The sequence below is a fragment of the Adiantum capillus-veneris genome, chromosome 27 (genome assembly GCF_014529385.1).
Source record: "Adiantum capillus-veneris isolate H3 chromosome 27, ASM1452938v2, whole genome shotgun sequence".
Taxonomy (NCBI): Eukaryota; Viridiplantae; Streptophyta; class Polypodiopsida; order Polypodiales; family Pteridaceae; genus Adiantum; species Adiantum capillus-veneris.
The window spans coordinates 12,055,384-12,075,096 of NC_140957.1; the positions used below are offsets into that span (position 1 = coordinate 12,055,384).

At 44.6% G+C, this 19,713-nt stretch overlaps 1 protein-coding gene across 1 annotated transcript in view; it reads left to right on the top strand.

The window, feature by feature from the left end:
• The first annotated feature begins 217 nt into the window (after positions 1–217).
• Positions 218–19,713, top strand: part of LOC147421509 (Cornichon family protein) — a 135,784-nt gene continuing 116,288 nt past the window's right edge. Inside the window, exon 1 of the mRNA XM_086503240.1 lies at positions 218–373. Within this exon, the coding sequence (XP_086359366.1) occupies positions 299–373 (75 nt within the window). The 5' untranslated portion in view covers positions 218–298. The remainder of the gene's footprint in view (positions 374–19,713) is intronic.

The window sequence follows — 19,713 nt, forward strand, 5'->3', positions numbered from 1 at the left end:
AGAAGAAGAAGAAGAAGAAGAGAGTTTTAACGTGTGTGTGTGTGAGTGTGAGAGAGAGAGAGAGAGAGAGAGAGAGAGAGAGAAGAAGAAGAAGAAGAAGAAGAGAGTTTTAACGTGTGTGTGTGTGAGTGTGAGAGAGAGAGAGAGAGAGAGAGAGAGAGAGAGAGAGAAGGTTGCCCCGCCAATTTCCAGTTTAAGTAGAAGAGTTATACCAAAAATAAGATGTTGACGCTTTTACACTGTGAACACCGAAAAAAGTACATTCCATCACAGGAAGTCAGGGGAGTCGAGGGCAGCTATGGACTGGGAATTGATGCTGTGGCTTCTCTCCTTCTTCTCTGTCGCCGCTGCTCTAGGGTTTGTAATTTATCAGGTTGCCCTCTTTTCCTGGTCTGTTTTCTGGATGAAGAAGAGCTGCATGCAGTGTTAATCCCAGCACACTTAGTCAGGGGCTAGAGGGGATATCGCCTTGTTGCAAGTTGAGGGTCACACTGTATGGGATGCTGCGAGATACGTGATCTCTTCTCACTTCCCGCATTTTGGATTCCTTTGGAAAAGCAAATGATTCTTGATTGGCACCAACTATCGGAGTATTGCATCGTCTCTGGTGCACAAGACAAGACCAAAGGATAAAAGAGTAAGCTTATCAAGAAAAACCAAACATGCACTCAGACCCTTGTGCATCTCTCATGCCATGAAGTTAAAAGGTAGGGGAATATCCTTGGACTTTCCACACACAAGGCCACTCTCAACATTTGCGTTGGAAAGCTAACTCTTGCATCTTTTGTGTACGAGAATGACTGGATCACACTCTTCTTTGTGCACCAAGGTGAGACTCAAAGTCTAAACTCAGAGCCGTAATGCACCTATCATGTATGAAAGCCGTAATTTCAGAAAAACAGCATAGGTAGAGATAGACAACAAATCAATTGTAAATTTGACATTTACACAATTCAAGTGAAGATACCACCTCTTGGTGGGGAGGCAGTGGCCCTGAACTTGGGCTCTGTGACTATTGTTTACATTAAATTGTTGGCACGGTGTGCTGATACAACTCTCATCTAATTCGGGCAGTTTTGCTCACATACACGACACAAGACTTTGTTACATTTTAGCACTCAGACTTCTTGTGAGTTTGCCTACTCAAGCTCCACTCGATTTCTGCGTCCTTAAAGGGTTTCTTATATAGGCCCTTGGCTTTAAAAGTCCCAAGGCTCAAAAGCTGGCCCATGAAAAGGCCATGTTAGCCCACACCTGGAAAAAGGAACGTAAGAGTGTTTTTAATTAATTTTCCATGCTGGTGGGGCTGCCCCATCTTATATCATCATTCAGATATAATCAATTATCCATGCCGTTGGGCTTGCCTCCACCTTGTATCATCATTCAGATATACAGTGAGCCACAGTTTTGGGTTTGGCATCTCTCTCTCTCTCAAACTTGACCGACACTTTCTTCTAGCCTAGACCTACATGCACGTCATGTCAGATGCCCCCCAAAGTGTAATAACATCTGTCAAAACGTGTGTACAAACCATTCGTGAAAGAGGGTTCTAAAACTGGAAAACCTAATTTAATGGACTCTTCTGGACATGCAGGTCCTGCAAGCAGCCTCACAAAATTGCCGGTACTAATCCTCTGAAGATTCTAGACACTCCTATCTAGAGATATGTACAGAATCAGCTCTGAAAGTCGATGAAGCATGTCCACGTGGCACATAGAGCCATGTGCACTTGACGCATCCGCTTGATGAGGTTCACTCTCGATGATGGGATGCCAACCAGTCCTCTCTCAAATCGGCTATGAAGACCAACGCAAAGCTGGGTGCAAAAAAGTAGAAACTGTACTCGCAAGAAGAGTTTGATGATGGTCTTGAACAGAAAGTAAGTAAAAGTAAAAAGCTCTCTCGGAAGAAAAGCAAGTCAGAGAACTACCCTGGCTACATAAGCTGGAAATTGACTTTCAAGGAGGCTAGTGGATCCAAGAAGCATGTTCGCTTTGAGGCCCATTCTTCTTCATCTTTGTTTGTAGAGAGTTGAGACAATTTCCCTTCCTCTGATTACAGCGAGGAGGAGAAGAGGCGGAAGAAGCGTAGAAAGACCAAGAAAAGCAAATATAAGATGAAGTCTAGTAGCTCAGAGGACACCTCGTGCTCTTCATATAAGACAATGATTCTCATACTTTCAGCACCATCTATGGTAAGAAACAAAACCACCTTACGAGATTGACTCAGTATGACTATTTGGAAAAGAAGATCAAAGAGTTTAAGGATGGGGTCAAGCCATACGGTTCGACACTTTTTCAGTTTTTAAAGATTCCTATCGAGCTTCTACCCGCATGCTCAGACATGGTGGTCGACCTTGCTCTTGCATAAGAAAGCTCTAAAAACGTGGGTAAAGTTTAAAAGACTATTCAACATGCCTAATTGAGGAGTATGAATAGGACGTCATTATGGCTCGGAACCATCTGAGGATGATGAAAGATGATACTTTGGCTATTAATTATTGACGGCTTTTGGATGCCTTTTTGGAAGATCCCTTTTTTGGGAGCAGATGGAGCAATTGTGTTGTGACTTATCAAAAGAAGTCTAGTGGGACTCTTTGAAGCAAAACTTCGAGAGCATTTGGAAGCTCATGGAACACGTTGCATTCAGGCTCCTTGACTTACCCATTGAACAAGCCAATGTCTATGTCGACGGGGAAAGAATCTTCTAAGGGGAAAAAGGAGAAGGACAAAAAGCTGAAGAAGAAACCGATCCGCCTGAAATTGACAAGAGAGCAGCGTGCAAAACTTGCAAAGAGAGTAAGTGCTATGGTTGTGAACAAGCCAATGTCTATGTTGACGGGGAAAGAGTCTTCTAAGGAGAAAAAGGAGAAGGACAAAAAGCTGAAGAAGAAACCGATCCGCCTGAAATTGACAGTAGAGCAGCGTGCAAAGTACTGCAAAGAGAGTAAACAAGCTTGCAAAGTGTCCTAAGAAAGAACCAAAGGAGCAAGGTAAGGACAAGCTAGAGAGTTTCAAATCGGCGAGGAGTGGACATAGGAAGGAAAGACAAAGGCATGACTAATTTTAGATTTTGCGCTTGCGACCTTGGAGTAAAAGGATGAGAGTAGTGAACCCTAAAGAGCATGGGGCAAAGTACAAGATTAGGAGGTCTTAATATTCTTTGATGGAGGAGCCAAGGCCAACTTCATTTCACCACAATTGGTGGCTTGACTTAGGATAATGTAACTATGTCAGACTTTGTAAATAAATTAATTTATTTACGAAAAAAGAATTATCTAATTAGTTGTGTGCACATTAGAACAGATCTAGCAGTTTTGGGGCTTCAGGTGCTCCCTAGTTTGGGCCAAAGCATCTCAGGGAGACCCTAGCAGAAAATACCCTGAAGCCCTAGTGATTGGGAAATCGGGTCTTCAATAAAGGGGTAAATAGTAGCCTCAGATTTCAGGCTCAGACAATTACGCGTGTCAGTGCGAGCACAAGAATGAGATGGGGTCCTTAGAATATAAGTAATCCTAAGGCCTGAATTATTTTTACGGCCTGAGGATAAGTCAATTTAATTATTTTAAATGATTTGTGCTGGACCAAATGGCTGGACAAGTGCGAACATGTAATGCCAGAGCAGTGTCGATATGGCATTGTGCTGCGAAGCAGCTAACATTTCATTAGTAGCATCTGTGTGTGCAATTGTGAGTTAATTTGCACATTTCATTAATAGCCTAGGGACTCTTAAATGTGAAAGTTGAATGGTTTTAAAGTTATTAAGTAAGTGTGCCACTTGGCACATTTACCAATGCAAACTAGCTCTCTCTCTCTCTCTCATCCTCTCTCTTCCTAGCGCCCCCTCTTCCTTCTGGCTTGATAAGACCACCCCCTCCCCCATTTCTCAGTGTTGGCAATGCTCCTACCTCCCCTATTGTGAGTATGCTCTATGCATTGGAGCCCTCAAAAAGTGAGAGAGAACTCTATCTCGCGTCCTTCCATTTCTGCAGTCTGCCAAGAGTCGTCAATCCCTTAAGAAAGAGAGAGATGACCTTGCTTTGATACCACTGAGCACCTTCTGATGCCGAAATAGAGACCTTTTTTGCGATGGAATTGCACCAAACTTTGTGTACGCGTAGTGTAGGAAGAGAAGAACTGGATTCTATGTGTATTTTGTTGAAATTTACCCTAAAAGAGATGCTTAAGGGCTGAAAACAGAGAATTTACAGCCACCACACTCTACGAAGAGAGTGTCTGCTGCAACATCCCGCGATAAAACTTCACCAAAAGTTGGCTATGGCTATGAGAACTGTCATCAACGTGTGACTACTATCTATCCTTTTTGTTGATTTCTTTCTTATTATTTATTTATTTTCACTTTTTGGAATCACCCCTCGGGAAATCTAACTGCCTGCATTGCATAGCTAGTGTGGAACTGTTCAGAGGGAGTCCAGGCCTGAGGGCAAGAGAGCACTAAGGTTGGACAAAGACTATGGTTAGCCAAAGTGGGGTCATTGACTAGCCAAAGTGGAATCCTTTGCTACAGAGGCTACATTTCAGTTCTGGGTGTGGTTGCAGTGTACAAAGGGGGTCAGATGACCTAGAAAGATACAATGGCACCATCTCCTAAAATTTAGGGAATTGCTATTTTGGGCCGAGAAATGTGTTCGCGTCATTATCTCCGGAATGACAAGGGGAACATTTTATTACTTTGCTGCGAAGCAAACTGGGCAACCGTCGGGAGATTTTTAGGCGGCAACCCCAAAACGGGAAATGGCCTGTAAGTGTGCTAAGTGGCACATTTCTGTGCAGTTTCCTCATGCATGAAGAGGGGGCGCTGATTTTAGAGAGGAGAGGGCTCATTTTCTCTCTGTCACAGGTTGAGAGCTTCAATGGAGTGCTTGCTTTCCCACTTATGTACAGTGCGGTGCCAGGAGTGATGCCCTGCACGCTACGCACTGCTCTCTCTCCCCCCTATGGCAGTATGTTATGCCCCTCTAGTGGGCTTTTCATTTGACCAATGTACAGTTGTGTGGGTTCATGCACAATTGCCGAGGCAAGAGCCTCTTGCACAGGTATTGGATTAGCTAGCGGCTAATCCCCCTGGAGGTACAGGTGATTCGGAGAGGTTTCACGTGCGAAATCTCGTCCCATTCAAAGGACAAGTAGCCCGACAGGTGCGGGAGCTCGAGGACTTGCTACGGATGCGACCGGCATGCAAAACGGAGCCCGAAACAGTGAGTTACAGCCTCCTGTGTATTTTTGCAGGTTTATGATTTTGGCCCTAAACGGACCCTAATATCTCCAGGAGGTTCGAGGACGCAAGGGGACTGCTGTACAGGTGATCTAGCGCATTTTCGGGGTAGAAAACAGAGAATCCAGCGTGCTGCAGATTCTCGCTAGGTTTCGCAAAGTGTCCGTATGTGTCGGGAAAGTCATCCAATGCGTGGGAATACTGACTGTGAAGGGTCCTAGTACAGTTATGTTGCCGAAATCAAGCCAGAACAGTTGAAATTTAGCCAAGATTGTGCGGGGCAGCTTGTAGGGAACCACAACTTTTATTCCCTCTGTTAAAGAATAAAGAAATACCGAAAGGGGCGCCTAATTTAGGGGCCAGTCTGGTGTCGGTCTTCTCATACAGGTGCAGTCTAGCAGCCTGTATCCCTTTCCCCTATGTTGTGTCTTGAAAGTACAGGTAAACTGGGCGACAAATTAAATGAGTGAAAGCAAATAAAGTTTAAGTCTAAGGTCTACCGCCCTTTTTGGATTAAACAGGCTGGTTTCATGGTTCCATGGTTGGGATTAAATCACTTTTTCCCATAGAAGTGAGCCTTGGTTAGTTTGGGCTTGAAGACACAGGGGATCATAGACCAGAAACAGGAAATTGCAATTATGGTTGACAGACCAGATCATGTGACTGAAGAGGTTTCCTCTTCGGAGGGTCAACAGACACATGAAGTGGGTGAGTCTTCAAGACCACTACAGACAGATGATGATATATTCAGGACCCAGTTGGCTACTGCTGTGGCTATGTTCACACAAGTAATGCAGAACCCGAGGTTTTTAGCCTTTCTGCAACCTCCTCTTCTGTCTCAGCAAGTTGGGTCACTGGATCATATTCAAAAGCCTGTTAAGGCTCAAGCACAGGTGATTCATACTGCAGAGTCAATGGAAACACCTGTACACTTGACGCAGAACATGCAGTCTACACAACCTCTGCCTAAGGTGCAAGAACAGGTGGCTAAAATGCCAGTCTTTCAAGCTGTACCAGTTCAGCCAGCCACCTTTCAGTAGCCTATAGCTGGTTCTAATGGACAGGGAAGCAACCTACAGGCTATGCAACAAGTCTTCCCACCACCTTCAGTACACCCTGGCTACTTTGGAGGTGGATCGGTATTCCATAGCATGGCTGGTCATGCACCTGGAAATCAGTTTTACACGCCAGGAACAGTGTTCGGGGGTGCTCAAACAATGAGGCCTAACCCCATGTATGGTGTCACGGGCATGCTACAAGGGTTTCAAAGCATTCAGGGCCAATTTGGGATGCCACAGGCAAATTTTGGTATGGCTGGAATTACAAATCAACAACCAAATATGGCATTTCCAGGTCAACTTAATAGCGGTCAAGGAACACAGATGAAGCCTAACAGTGTTCCCATGTTTCAGTCACTTCCATATGACAACTTAACGCCGCTTGAGAGGCCAACTCCGTACAAAGAAGGTGGCAAAGGTGTGACATTCACGACCTTTACATGGTTTGATGACAGGAAGAAGGCTCTCTCATTCCTCCAGCAGTTTGACAAGGCCTATGCAGAGGGAAACTTTACAGAGGCTTCAAAGGTCCGCAAGGCAGCCACTTTCTTGACAGGGAATACGGAACTTTATTGCTTTAAGGGCAAGCTCCGTCTACTTCAAGCAGATTTTTGCAACAGCATGGTTATCTGATGACTTTGAAGCAGATGTCATGACAGAATGGCACCAGCTTAATGCTGCCACTTGCAAGAATCTGGATGACTACAATCGGAAGTTTTGGAAAGCTCTACTTCCAGTAACTTCCTATAGGTTCGTGCCATTGACAAAACAGATTGAAAAATATTGTTGTGGCCTACCCAAAGGATTGAGAAAGTACTGCACGAAGACCAAAGTCACTACTTTGACGCAGCTCATCGAGGTAGAACACTGGCAATGGTTTGCTCAAGGGAGAAGATTGTGAATTTAATACTGGCGTCAAGGAAGGATCAGCCAAGAAAAATTCAGCGAAGAAGTATGTTCCCAATGAGGTTCCTAAAGGGACTCAGAAGCCAGCCAACGCAGGGAAAGGCAAAGCTACGGCTGAATCAGAAAAGAGACCAACAAAGAAATGGAAAAAACGTTTTCCTCGCAAGTCCTGGCCATACAGAGGCTGTGACACCCATCATTGGAAAGTTGCGCCTACATATCGAGTCCTATGTAGATGCTGAAGAATTTTACATCATGCCACTGGACGGATGTGATGTGTTGCTAGGTATTCCTTGGTTGTTTCGTGTACAGGGAATCATGGAAAGACTCACATTGTGGATGTAAAGCTTAAAGGGGAGTCTATTCCCACTGTATCAGCTTCTGCTATTACTTCTGTAATGAAAAAGTGAAACCGGCCTGGGCGGTAGACTTTACTTTAAACCTTGATTTAGCTTTCACCCATTATTAGTCGTCTATTATACCTGCGCTATAGTGACACAAGAGAGGGGAATGGGATACAGATGCTAGAATGCACCTGTATGAGAAGACCGACACCAGATTGGCCCCTAACTTAGGCGCCCCTTTCGGTATTTCTTTATTGTTTAAAAGAGGGAATAAACGCTATGGTTCTTTCCAAGCTGCCCCGCACAACCTTGGCTGAATTTTGACTGTTCTGGCCTGATTTCGGCAGCATAACTGTACTAGAACCCTTCACGGTCAGTATTCCCACGCATTAAATGACTTTCCAGACGCATACAGGCACTTTGCAAAACCTGGCGAGAATCTGCAGCACGCTGAATTCTCTGTTTTCAGCCCTGAAAATGCGCCAGATCGCCTGTACAACGGTCCTCTTGCGTCCCCGAACCTCCTGGGGGTATTAGGGTCCGTTTAGGGCCAAAACCCTAAACCTGCAAAAATACACAGCAGGCTGTAATTTACTGGTTTGGGCTCCGTTTCGCGTGCCGATCGCATCCGTAGCAAGTCCTCGAGCTCCTGCACCTGTAGGGCTACTTGCCCTTTGAATCGGACGAGATTTCTGGCGTGAAACCTCTCCGAATTCACCTGTACCTGCGGGGGGATTAGCCGCTAGCTAATCCAGTACCTGTGCAAGAGGCTCTTGCCTCGGCAATCGCGCATGAACCCACACAACTGTACATTGGTCAAATGAAGAGCCCACTAGTGGGGCATAACATACTGCCAAAGGGGAGAGAGAGGGTAGTGCGTAGCGTGCAGGGCATCACTCCTGGCACCGCACTGTCATAAGAGGGAAAGCAAGCACTCCATAGCTCTCAACCTGTGACAAAACTGAAAATGAGGCTCTCCCCCTCCTAAATTCAGCGCCAACTCTTGTTGCATGAGGCAAGTGCACCAGAAGGTGCCACTTGGCACATTTATAAGCATTTTCCCGTTTCGAGGTTGCCGCCTAAAAATCTCCCAACCGGTTGCCCAGTTGACTTCACGGCAGAGTAAGAAAATGTTCCCCTTGTCATTCTGGAGGTAATGACGCCAACACATTTTCAGGTCCCAAAATAGCAGTTCCCTAAATTTTAGGAGATGCTGCCATTGTATCTTTCTAGGTCATCCGACCCTCTTTGTACACTGTGGCCACACCCAGAATTGAAATGTAGCCTCTGTAGCAAAGGATTCCACTTTGGCTAGTCAATGACCCCACTTGGCTAACCATAGTCCTTGTCCAACCTTAGTGCTCACTTGCCCTCAGGCCTGGACTCCCTCTGGACAGTTCCACACTAGCTATGTAATGCAGGGCAGTTAGATTTCCCAAGGGGTGTTTCCAAAAAGTGAAAGTAAATAGATAATAAGAAAGAAATCAACAAAAAGGATAGATAGTAGTCACACGCTGGTGACGTACTCCCCTCTTGAAATCTCAAACGTCCTCGTTTGCATCTATGTCGTACATGCTTACTGTCAACATTGATGTATTCAACACCTGTCGACACATATACGACACATACATGCTCATTGTCAACCCTGGTGTATTCAACACCTTGTTGACTCATGTATTGCCTGCGTGTGAACCCTGTCCCTATGACATAGTGGTAGCTTCGCACTCTGCCATTGCTTTGAGTCACTAACTTTCCGATGACAAAATGGTAGCTGCACATTTTGCCACTGTCTTATAGTACACGTTGGATCCCGTAACACTTTCGAGCATACCCAAACCGACAGTTTAAGAATGCAGTTACACATGTACTCTTCAATAGAAGCAATCACTGTATCCTTGACAAACTGACAAGAAATACTCACTTCTATAGCACTAACCAAACTTTTGGACATTCCATAAGAGCAATTGCCAAACTGACAATCTGTATAGCTCTAACATTCATGTAACAGGTATTTCATTTGAGCTCACTTTAAATACCATGTACATCATTTGTTTCAAAAGCCATTGTCACACTGACAATCCATGTAGCTCTGAAACTCAAGGGGTCAAGGTAGGTTGCAAATCGAAGGCTTCCAGGTAAAGTGATAACACAGTTGGTGACTCTGCAAGTTCACCTTCTTCCATCCACTTAGCATCCATTGGTGGATAGTTTCTGAACTTTACCAAGTAACGCCTAGCAACCTTGCCTTTCACTTTCCTTTCTTTGTGTGCCAAAATCGGTTCCGGGACCAAGATCTCGTCAAGTTCCTCGACTTCCGGCTGATCTTCAGCTGGCATATCTTCTGGCACATCACCCACATAGGGTCTAAGAAGACTCACATGAAACTCATTGTGAATCTTCCAACTGTCAGGCAATTTCAGCCTATATGCAACATCACTGATTATGTCGCACACTTGAAAAGGCCCATAGTAATGCATGCTGAGCTTTGGAAAGAGTCTTTCCTTGCCCTTCATCTTCTTTAACCTTGCCTTTTTAAAGCGTAAAAGCACCCAATCACCAAGTGAATATACCACTTCACGACGGTGACGATCAGCTGCTTTCTTTTGCTTTGCCTGAGTCCTTTCTAAGGCCACTTTGACCTTCTTGTACATTTCATCCATGTCCCGAACATACTTATCTGCTTCAAATATCTTGTCCTTTGTATGCAGTATGGGAGGAACTTTCTTGCCACCTTCAACTATCTCAAAGGGTGCCTTGCCAGTTGATGAATGCACTGTATTATTGTATGCATACTTCACCAATGGCAAATACTGCTCCCACTTTCCTTTATGCTCTGACACATAGCACTTCAGAAGATCTAGGACAGTAGAATTTGCCTCTTTTGACTGCCCATCTGTTTGAGGATGAAATGACGAAGAGAATTTGAGCGTTGTGCCCATATTCTCAAACAAGCCTCTCCAGAACAAACTTGTCATGCGTGGATCACGGTCGCTAACAATCGACTGTGGCATGCCATGATACTTGAAAATATTGCTCATAAACAAGCGTGCCATCTGATCTGGCTTTATCTTCTTCCTGACAGGAATAAAATGAGCCTGTTTGCTGAATCTGCAAATAATGGTCCAAATACCATCGTTTCTTGTCTGCGTTCTCGGAAGATCAAAGATAAAATCCATAGCAATACTTTCCCATGGTTTATCTGGAATAGGTAGTGGTTGCAATAATCCTGGTGCCTTTTGCCTGTCAAACTTGACCTTTTGGCATATTAGGCATTCTCGCACAAAGGCATCCACATCTCTTCTCAATGTAGGCCAATAGAAGAATGTCTCAACCACTTTAACTGTAGCATCGATGCCACGATGCCACGATGCCCTGCATACGGTGGGACATGACTCTCTTCCATAACTTTGCGTCGCAATGGCTTTGTGACACAATCTGCCATGCATCATCATGAACCCGTCTTTAAGAAGATAGTGTTCATGACATTGTCCATCCATTAGTTGCTCGAAGACCCTTGCAAAATCTTCATCATTTGCATACTGTTCTCTCATATCATCAAGTTCATGATGATAAGGAATCGACACAGCTGAAATTTGTGGCTTCCTTGACAAGGCATCAGCCACAACGTTCTTCTTGCCTTCCACATGCACAATCTGAAAATGGAACATGGACAAGATATTTGCCCATCGCATATGCTTCTCAGATAACTTTGTTTGTGTCAAGAAGTATCGCAAGGTCTGATGGTCCGTTTGGACAACGAAATCTGCACCTAGCAGGTAGTGTTTCCAACTTAAGAGCGCATGAATCACAGCCAGTAACTCTTTCTCATAGACCTGCATGGTCATCTCTGGCCCTTGCAAAATTTTGCTCTCATAGGCTACTACCCTGCCATCTTGCATTAGCACTGCACCAATGCTACTACCGCAGGCATCACACTGGACCACAAATGACTTCCTAATATCTGGCAACACAATGACTGGATCTGAAGTCATCTTTTCCTGTAAGAGATTAAAAGCTGAAATCTCTTTCTGTGTCCATCTAAAAGTGACTGCCTTCTATTGAAGAGCATGTAAAGGTGAAGCAATCTCAGCGAAATTTCGGATAAACCTTCTGTAATAGGAGCATAATCCCAAGAAACTTCGGACATCGTGCACCGTCTTCAAATCTGGCCATGAGTTGATCGCTTCAACTTTTGCAGGATCCATTCTGACACCATCCTTTGAGACAATGTGTCCCAGAAAGTGAATCTCTTCCAGAAAAAATTCACTTTTCTTTGCATTGATGAGCAACCTATGACTGCGTAGCTCTTCGAATACAATGGCCAAGTGATGCCTATGCTCCTCTTCATTCTTTGAGTAGACTATCATGTCATCAAAGAATGTACCAACAAACTGCTGGTGTGGACGGAAAATTCTGTCCATCATCCTATTGAACGTAGCAGGAGCATTTGTGAGACCAAAGGGCATCACTAAAAATTCGTAAAGGCCAAACGTTGTTCTAAAAGAAGTCTTGTGCACATCCTCTGATCTAATGCGGATCTGATGGTACCCACTCTTTAGATCTATCCTGCTAAACATAGTTGCTCCTTCTAATTTGTCCAGAATATCATCAATTCTAGGTATAGGGAACCTATTCTTGATGGTATTCTTGTTCAGTGCACGGTAGTCGATGCACATACGCCATGAGCCATCCTTTTTCTGCACCAACAACACTGGAGAACAGAATGGAGATGAACTGGGCTGAATCAGCCCCTTTTCTAACAACTCCTGTACTTGGCCCATTATCTCTTTCTGCTGAGCCGTACTAACCCTGTACGGAGGCTTATTTGGTGGGCTACTGCTTGGCACCAAATCTATCGCATGGTCCTCGGGTCTCTTTGGCGATAATTGAGACGGTAATGAATCGGAAAAACAGTCACTATACTGTTGTAAAAACATTGACCTTTCTTTATCTAGTACAGATAAATTTGATTCATCACAATCTGACACTTCACGTGCAAAAACCAAGTACGTAGAAAGATGCTTTTTCATTACAGAAGTAATAGCAGAAGCTGATACAGTGGGAATAGACTCCCCTTTAAGCTTGACATCCAGAATGTGAGTCTTTCCCCTGCTCTGTACAGTGATCTTTTTGTTGTAGGCATCCATGATTCCCTGTACACGAAACAACCAAGGAATACCTAGCAACACATCACATCCGTCCAGTGGCATGATGTAAAATTCTTCAGCATCTACATAGGACTGGATATGTAGGCGCAATTTTCCAATGATGGGTGTCACAGCCTCTGTATGGCCAGGACATGCCAAACCTGCCTCTGCTGTATAACCCATCTCTTCAGGTCTGATTCCCAACTTTGAAGCCAATTCTGGGGAAATAAAGTTGGCTTTGGCACCTGGATCAAAGAAGATAAGCACTGTTTGATCCCTGACCTTTCCCCATGCTCTGCAAAGCTCACTTGCATCTGAATTTGGCTTGTCGCCCACCATATCTGGCACTAGACCAGCCATGGGCTTCTTTCCTTTCTTGTCTTCCTTGTCATTAGAATCAGCTGGCCTTTTCTTTGTAGGACAATTGTAAGCAATGTGGCCAGGTTGCTCACATATAAAGCATTTGTTTTCTGTCCTCAGGACCTTCTTTTGCTCTTCTGACTTGCGAGGAAAACGTCTTTTCCATTTCTTTGCTAGTCCTTTTTCTGATTCAGCCGTAGCTTTATCTTTCCCTGCGTTGGCTGACTCCTGAGTCCCTTTAGGAGCCTCATTGGGAATGTGCTTCTTGGCTGAATTTTTCTTGCCTGATCCTGCCTTGACGCCAATGTTAAATTCACAATCTTCTCCCTTGAGCAAACCATTGCCAGTGTTTGCTACCTCGATGAGCTGCGTCAAAGTAGTGACTTTTGTCTTTGTACAGTACTTTCTCAATCCTTTAGGTAGGCCACAACAGTATTTTTCAATCTGTTCTGTCAATGGCACAAACCTTAGGAAGTTACTGGAAGTAGAGCTTTCCAAAACTTCCGATTGCAATCATCCAGATTTCTGCAAGTGGCAGCATTAAGCTGGTGCCATTCTGTCATGACATCTGCTTCAAAGTCATCAGATAACCATGCTGCTGCAAAAATCTGCTTGAAGTAAATCCATGTGGACGGAGCTTGCCCTTGAAGCAATAAAGTTGTCCACCATTGTCCCGCATTCCCTGTCAAGAAAGTGGCTGCCTTGCGGACCTTTGAAGCCTCTGTAAAGTTTCCTCCTGCATAGGCCTTGTCAAACTGCTGGAGGAATGAGAGAGCCTTCTTCCTGTCATCAAACCCTGTAAAGGTCGTGAAAGACACACCTTTGCCACCTTCTTTGTACGGAGTTGGCCTCTCCAACGGCGTCAAATTGTCATATGGAAGTGACTGAAACATGGGAACACTATTAGGGTTCATCTGTGTTTCTTGGCCGCTATTAACTTGACCTGGAAATTCCATATTTGGCTGCTGATTGGTAATTCCAGCCATACCAAAATTTGCCTGTGGTATCCCAAATTGGCCCTGAGTGCTCTGAAACCCTGGTAGCATGCCCGTGACACCATACATGGGGTTAGGCATCATCGTTTGAGCACCCCCGAACACTGTTCCTGGCGTGTAAAACTGATTTCCAGGTGCATGACCAGCCATGCTCTGGAATACCGATCCACCTCCAAAATAGCCAGGGTGTACTGAAGGTGGTGGGAAGACCTGTTGCATAGCCTGTAGGTTGCTTCCCTGCTCATTAGAACCAGCTATAGGCTGCTGAAAGGTGGCGGGCTGAACTGGTACAGCCTGAAAGACTGGCATCTCAGCCACCTGTTCTTGCACCTTAGGCATAGGTTGTGGAGACTGTATGTTCTCCGTCAAGTGTACATGTGTTTCCATTGACTGTGCGGTATGAATCACCTGTGCTCGAGCCTTAATAGGCTTTTGAATATGATCCAGTGACCCAACTTGCTGAGACGGAACAGGAGGTTGCAGAAAGGCTAAAAACCTCGGGTTCTGCATTACTTGTGTGAACATAGCCACAACAGTAGCCAACTGGGTCCTGAATATATCGTCATCTGTCTGTGGTGGTCTTGAGGACTCACCCACTTCATGTGTCTGTTGACCCTGCGAAGAGGAAACCTCTTCAGTCACATCATTTGGTCTGTCAGCCATAATTGCAATTCCTTGTGTCTGGTCTATGATCCCCTGTGTCTTCAAGCCCAAAACTGACCAAGGCTCACTTCTATGGGAAAAAGTGATTTAATCCTGTCGATGGAACCACGAAACCGGCCTGGGCGGTAGACTTTACTTTAAACCTTGATTTAGCTTTCACCCATTATTAGTTGTCTATTATACCTGCGCTATAGTGACACAAAGAGGGGAATGGGATACAGATGCTAGAATGCACCTGTATGAGAAGACCGACACCAGATTGGCCCCTAACTTAGGCGCCCATCTCGATATTTCTTTATTGTTTAAAAGAGGGAATAAACGCTGTGGTTCTTTCCAAGCTGCCCGGCACAACCTTGGCTGAATTTTGACTGTTCTGGCCTGATTTCGGCAGCATAACTGTACTAGAACCCTTCACGGTCAGTATTCCCACGCATTAAATGACTTTCCCGACGCATACGGGCACTTTGCAAAACCTGGCGAGAATCTGCAGCACGCTGAATTCTCTGTTTTCAGCCCTGAAAATGCGCCAGATCGCCTGTACAACGGTCCCCTTGCATCCCCGAACCTCCTGGGGGTATTAGGGTCCGTTTAGGGCCAAAACCCTAAACCTGCAAAAATACACAGCAGGCTGTAATTTACTGGTTTGGGCTCCGTTTCGCGTGCCGGTCGCATCCGTAGCAAGTCCTCGAGCTCCTGCACCTGTAGGGCTACTTGCCCTTTGAATCGGACGAGATTTCTGGCGTGAAACCTCTCCGAATTCACCTGTACCTGCGGGGGGATTAGCCGCTAGCTAATCCAGTACCTGTGCAAGAGGCTCTTGCCTCGGCAATCGCGCATGAACCCACACAACTGTACATTGGTCAAATGAAGAGCCCACTAGTGGGGCATAACATACTGCCAAAGGGGAGAGAGAGGGTAGTGCGTAGCGTGCAGGGCATCACTCCTGGCACCGCACTGTGCATAAGAGGGAAAGCAAGCACTCCATAGCTCTCAACCTGTGACAAAACTGAAAATGAGGCTCTCCCCCTCCTAAATTCCGCGCCAACTCTTGTTGCATGAGGCAAGTGCACCAGAAGGTGCCACTTGGCACATTTATAAGCATTTTCCCGTTTCGGGGTTGCCGCCTAAAAATCTCCCAACCAGTTGCCCAGTTGACTTCACGGCAAAGTAAGAAAATGTTCCCCTTGTCATTCTGGAGGTAATGACGCCAACACATTTTCAGGTCCCAAAATAGCAGTTCCCTAAATTTTAGGAGATGCTGCCATTGTATCTTTCTAGGTCATCCGACCCTCTTTGTACACTGTGGCCACACCCAGAATTGAAATGTAGCCTCTGTAGCAAAGGATTCCACTTTGGCTAGTCAATGACCCCACTTGGCTAACCATAGTCCTTGTCCAACCTTAGTGCTCACTTGCCCTCAGGCCTGGACTCCCTCTGGACAGTTCCACACTAGCTATGTAATGCAGGGCAGTTAGATTTCCCGAGGGGTGTTTCCAAAAAGTGAAAGTAAATAGATAATAAGAAAGAAATCAACAAAAAGGATAGATAGTAGTCACACGTTGGTGACAAAAAGCATCTTTCTGCGTACTTGGTTTTTGCACGTGAAGTGTCAGATTGTGATGAATCAAATTTATCTGTGTTAGATAAAGAAAGGTCAATGTTTTTACAACAGTATAGTGACTTTTTTTCCGATTCATTACCGTCTCAATTACCGCCAGAGAGACCCGAGGACCATGCGATAGATTTGGTGCCAGGCAGTAGCCCACCAAATAAGCCTCCATACAGGGTTAGTGCGGCTCAGCAGAAAGAGATAATGAGCCAAGTACAGGAGCTGTTAGAAAAGGGGCTGATTCAGCCCAGTTCATCTCCATTCTGTTCTCCAGTGTTGTTGGTGCAGAAAAAGGATGGCTCATGGCGTATGTGCATCGACTACCGTGCACTGAACAAGAATACCATCAAGAATAGGTTCCCTATACCTAGAATTGATGATATTCTCGACAAATTAGGAGCAACTATGTTTAGCAGGATAGATCTAAAGAGTGGGTACCATCAGATCCGCATTAGATCAGAGGATGTGCACAAGACTGCTTTTAGAACAACGTTTGGCCTTTACGAATTTCTAGTGATGCCCTTAGGTCTCACAAATGCTCCTGCTACGTTCAATAGGATGATGGACAGAATTTTCCGTCCACACCAGCAATTTGTTGGTACATTCTTTGATGACATGATAGTCTACTCAAAGAATGAAGAGGAGCATAGGCATCACTTGGCCATTGTGTTCAAAGAGCTACGCAGCCATAGGTTGCTCATCAATGCAAAGAAAAGTGAATTTTTTCTGGAAGAGATTCACTTTCTGGGACACATTGTCTCAAAGGATGGTGTCAGAATGGATCCTGCTAAAGTTGAAGCGATCAAGTCATGGCCAGATTTGAAGACGGTGCACGATGTCCGAAGCTTCTTGGGACTATGCTCCTATTACAGAAGGTTTATCCGAAATTTCGCTGAGATTGCTTCACCTTTACATGCTCTTCAAAAGAAGGCAGTCACCTTTAGATGGACACAAAAAGAGATGTGGATGTCTTTGTGCGAAAATGCCTAATATGCCAGAAGGTCAAGTTTGACAAGCAAAAGGCACCAGGGTTATTGCAACCACCACCTATTCCAGATAAACCATGGGAAAGTATTGCTATGGATTTTATCTTTGATCTTCCGAGAAGACAGACAAGAAACGATGGTATTTGGACCATCATTTGCCGATTCAACAAGCATGCTCATTTTATTCTTGTCAGGAAGAAGATATGTCAGATCAGATGGCACGCTTGTTTATGAGCAATATTTTCAAGTATCATGGCATGCCACAGTTGATTGTTAGCGACCGTGATCCACGCATGACAAGTTTGTCGTGGAGAGACTTGTTTGAGAATATGGGCACAACGCTCAAATTCTCTTCGTCATTTCATCCTCAAACAGATGGGCAGTCAGAAGAGCAGTGTGACATGAAGCGTTTCGGGGTTTCGGGGTTTCAAGGTTTCTGAAACGTTTCGTTTCGGAGCTCAAGAAAAGCGAAACACAGGTTTCGTTTTATATGTATGTTCGTATAATTATACATTGAATATACAGACAAATTCATATGTAAAGACATGAAATACCAAAATCTTGATGTGAGACTTGAGTCACTAGTGAACAAGGTAAGTCGGCAGCCAGCTGCAACAACGTGGAGGTGAAGACGAGGGGGCCATGCTGATGTGTAAGGTTGAGAGAGAGAGAGAGAGAGAGAGAGAGAGAGAGAGAGAGAGAGAGAGAGAGAGAGAGAGACATTATTTGATGTGTGTGAGGGTAAAAAATCTACCGATTTTTCGAGGCGGCCTTTGTGCATAGCTTTAAAAATCCCCGAACGGGTTGTTTGAGGTTAACTGGTTAAAAGGGGGCAAAAAAGAAAAAATCAACTTGTTTCGCACGTTTCGCCGAAACGTTTCGCCATTTCGGGGTTTCAGAGGGCTGAAACGGGTTTTTATGTCACTATGCAGAAGAGGCAAATTCTACTGTCCTAGATCTGCTGAAGTGCTATGTGTTAGAGCATAAAGGAAAGTGGGAGCAGTATTTGCCATTGGTGGAGTATGCATACAATAATACAGTGCATTCATCAACTGGCAAGGCACCTTTTGAGATAGTTGAAGGTGGCAAGAAAGTTCCGCCCATACTGCATACAAAGGACAAGATATTTGAAGGAGATAAGTATGTTCAGGACATGGATGAAATGTACAAGAAGGTCAAAGTGGCCTTAGAAAAGACTCAGGCAAAGCAAAAGAAAGCAACTGATCTCGTGAAGTGGTATTTTCACTTGGTGATTGGGTGCTTCTACGCTTTGAAAAGGCAAGGTTAAAGAAGATGAAGGGCAAGGAAAGACTGTTTCCAAAGCTCAGCATGCGTTACTATGGGCCTTTTCAAGTATGCGACATAATCAATGATGTTGCATATAGGCTGAAATTGCGTGAGTTGGAAGATTCACAATGCATTTCATGTGAGTCTTCTCAGACCCTATGTGGGTGATGTGCCAGAAGTTATGCCAGTTGAAGATCAGCCGGAAGTCGAGGAACTTGACGAGATCTTGGTCCCGGAACAGATTTTGGCACACAAAGAAAGGAAAGTGAAAGGCAAGGTTGCTAGGTGTTACTTGGTGAAGTTCAGAAACTATCCACCAATGGATGCCAAGTGGATGGAAGAAGGTGAACTTGTAGAGTCACCAACTTTGTTATCACTTTACCTTGAAGCCTTCGATTTGCAACCTACCTTGACCCCTTGAGTTTCAAAGCTACATGGATTGTCAGTGTGACAATGGCTTCTGAAAGAAATGATGTACATGGTACTTAAAGTGAGCTCAAATCAAGTACATGTTACATGAATGTTAGAGCTGTACAGATTGTTAATTTGGCAATTGCTCTTACGGAATGTCCAAAAGTGTGGTTAGTGCTATAGAAGTGAGTATTTCTTCTCAGTTTGTCAAGGATACAGTAATTGCTTCTATTAAAGGGTACATGTGTAACTACATTCTTAAACTGTCGGTTTGGGTATGCTCGAAAGTGTTACTGGATCCAACATGTACTAAAAGACAATGGTAAAATGCGTAGCTACCATTTTGTCATTGGAAAGTTAATGACTCAAAGCAATGGCAGAGTGTGAAGCTACCACTATGTCATTGGGATAGGGTTCACACGCAGGCAATACATGTGTCGACAAGGTGTTGAATACACCAGGGTTGACAATGAGCATGTATGTGTCGTACATGTGTCGACGGGTGTTGAATACATCAGTGTTGACTGTGAGCATGTACGACATAGATGCAAACGAGGACGTTTGAGATTTCAAGAGGGGGATATGTCACCAGCGTGTGACTACTATCTATCCTTTTTGTTGATTTCTTTCTTATTATTTATTTATTTTCACTTTTTGGAAACACCCCTCGGGAAATCTAACTGCCTTGCATTGCATAGCTAGTGTGGAACTG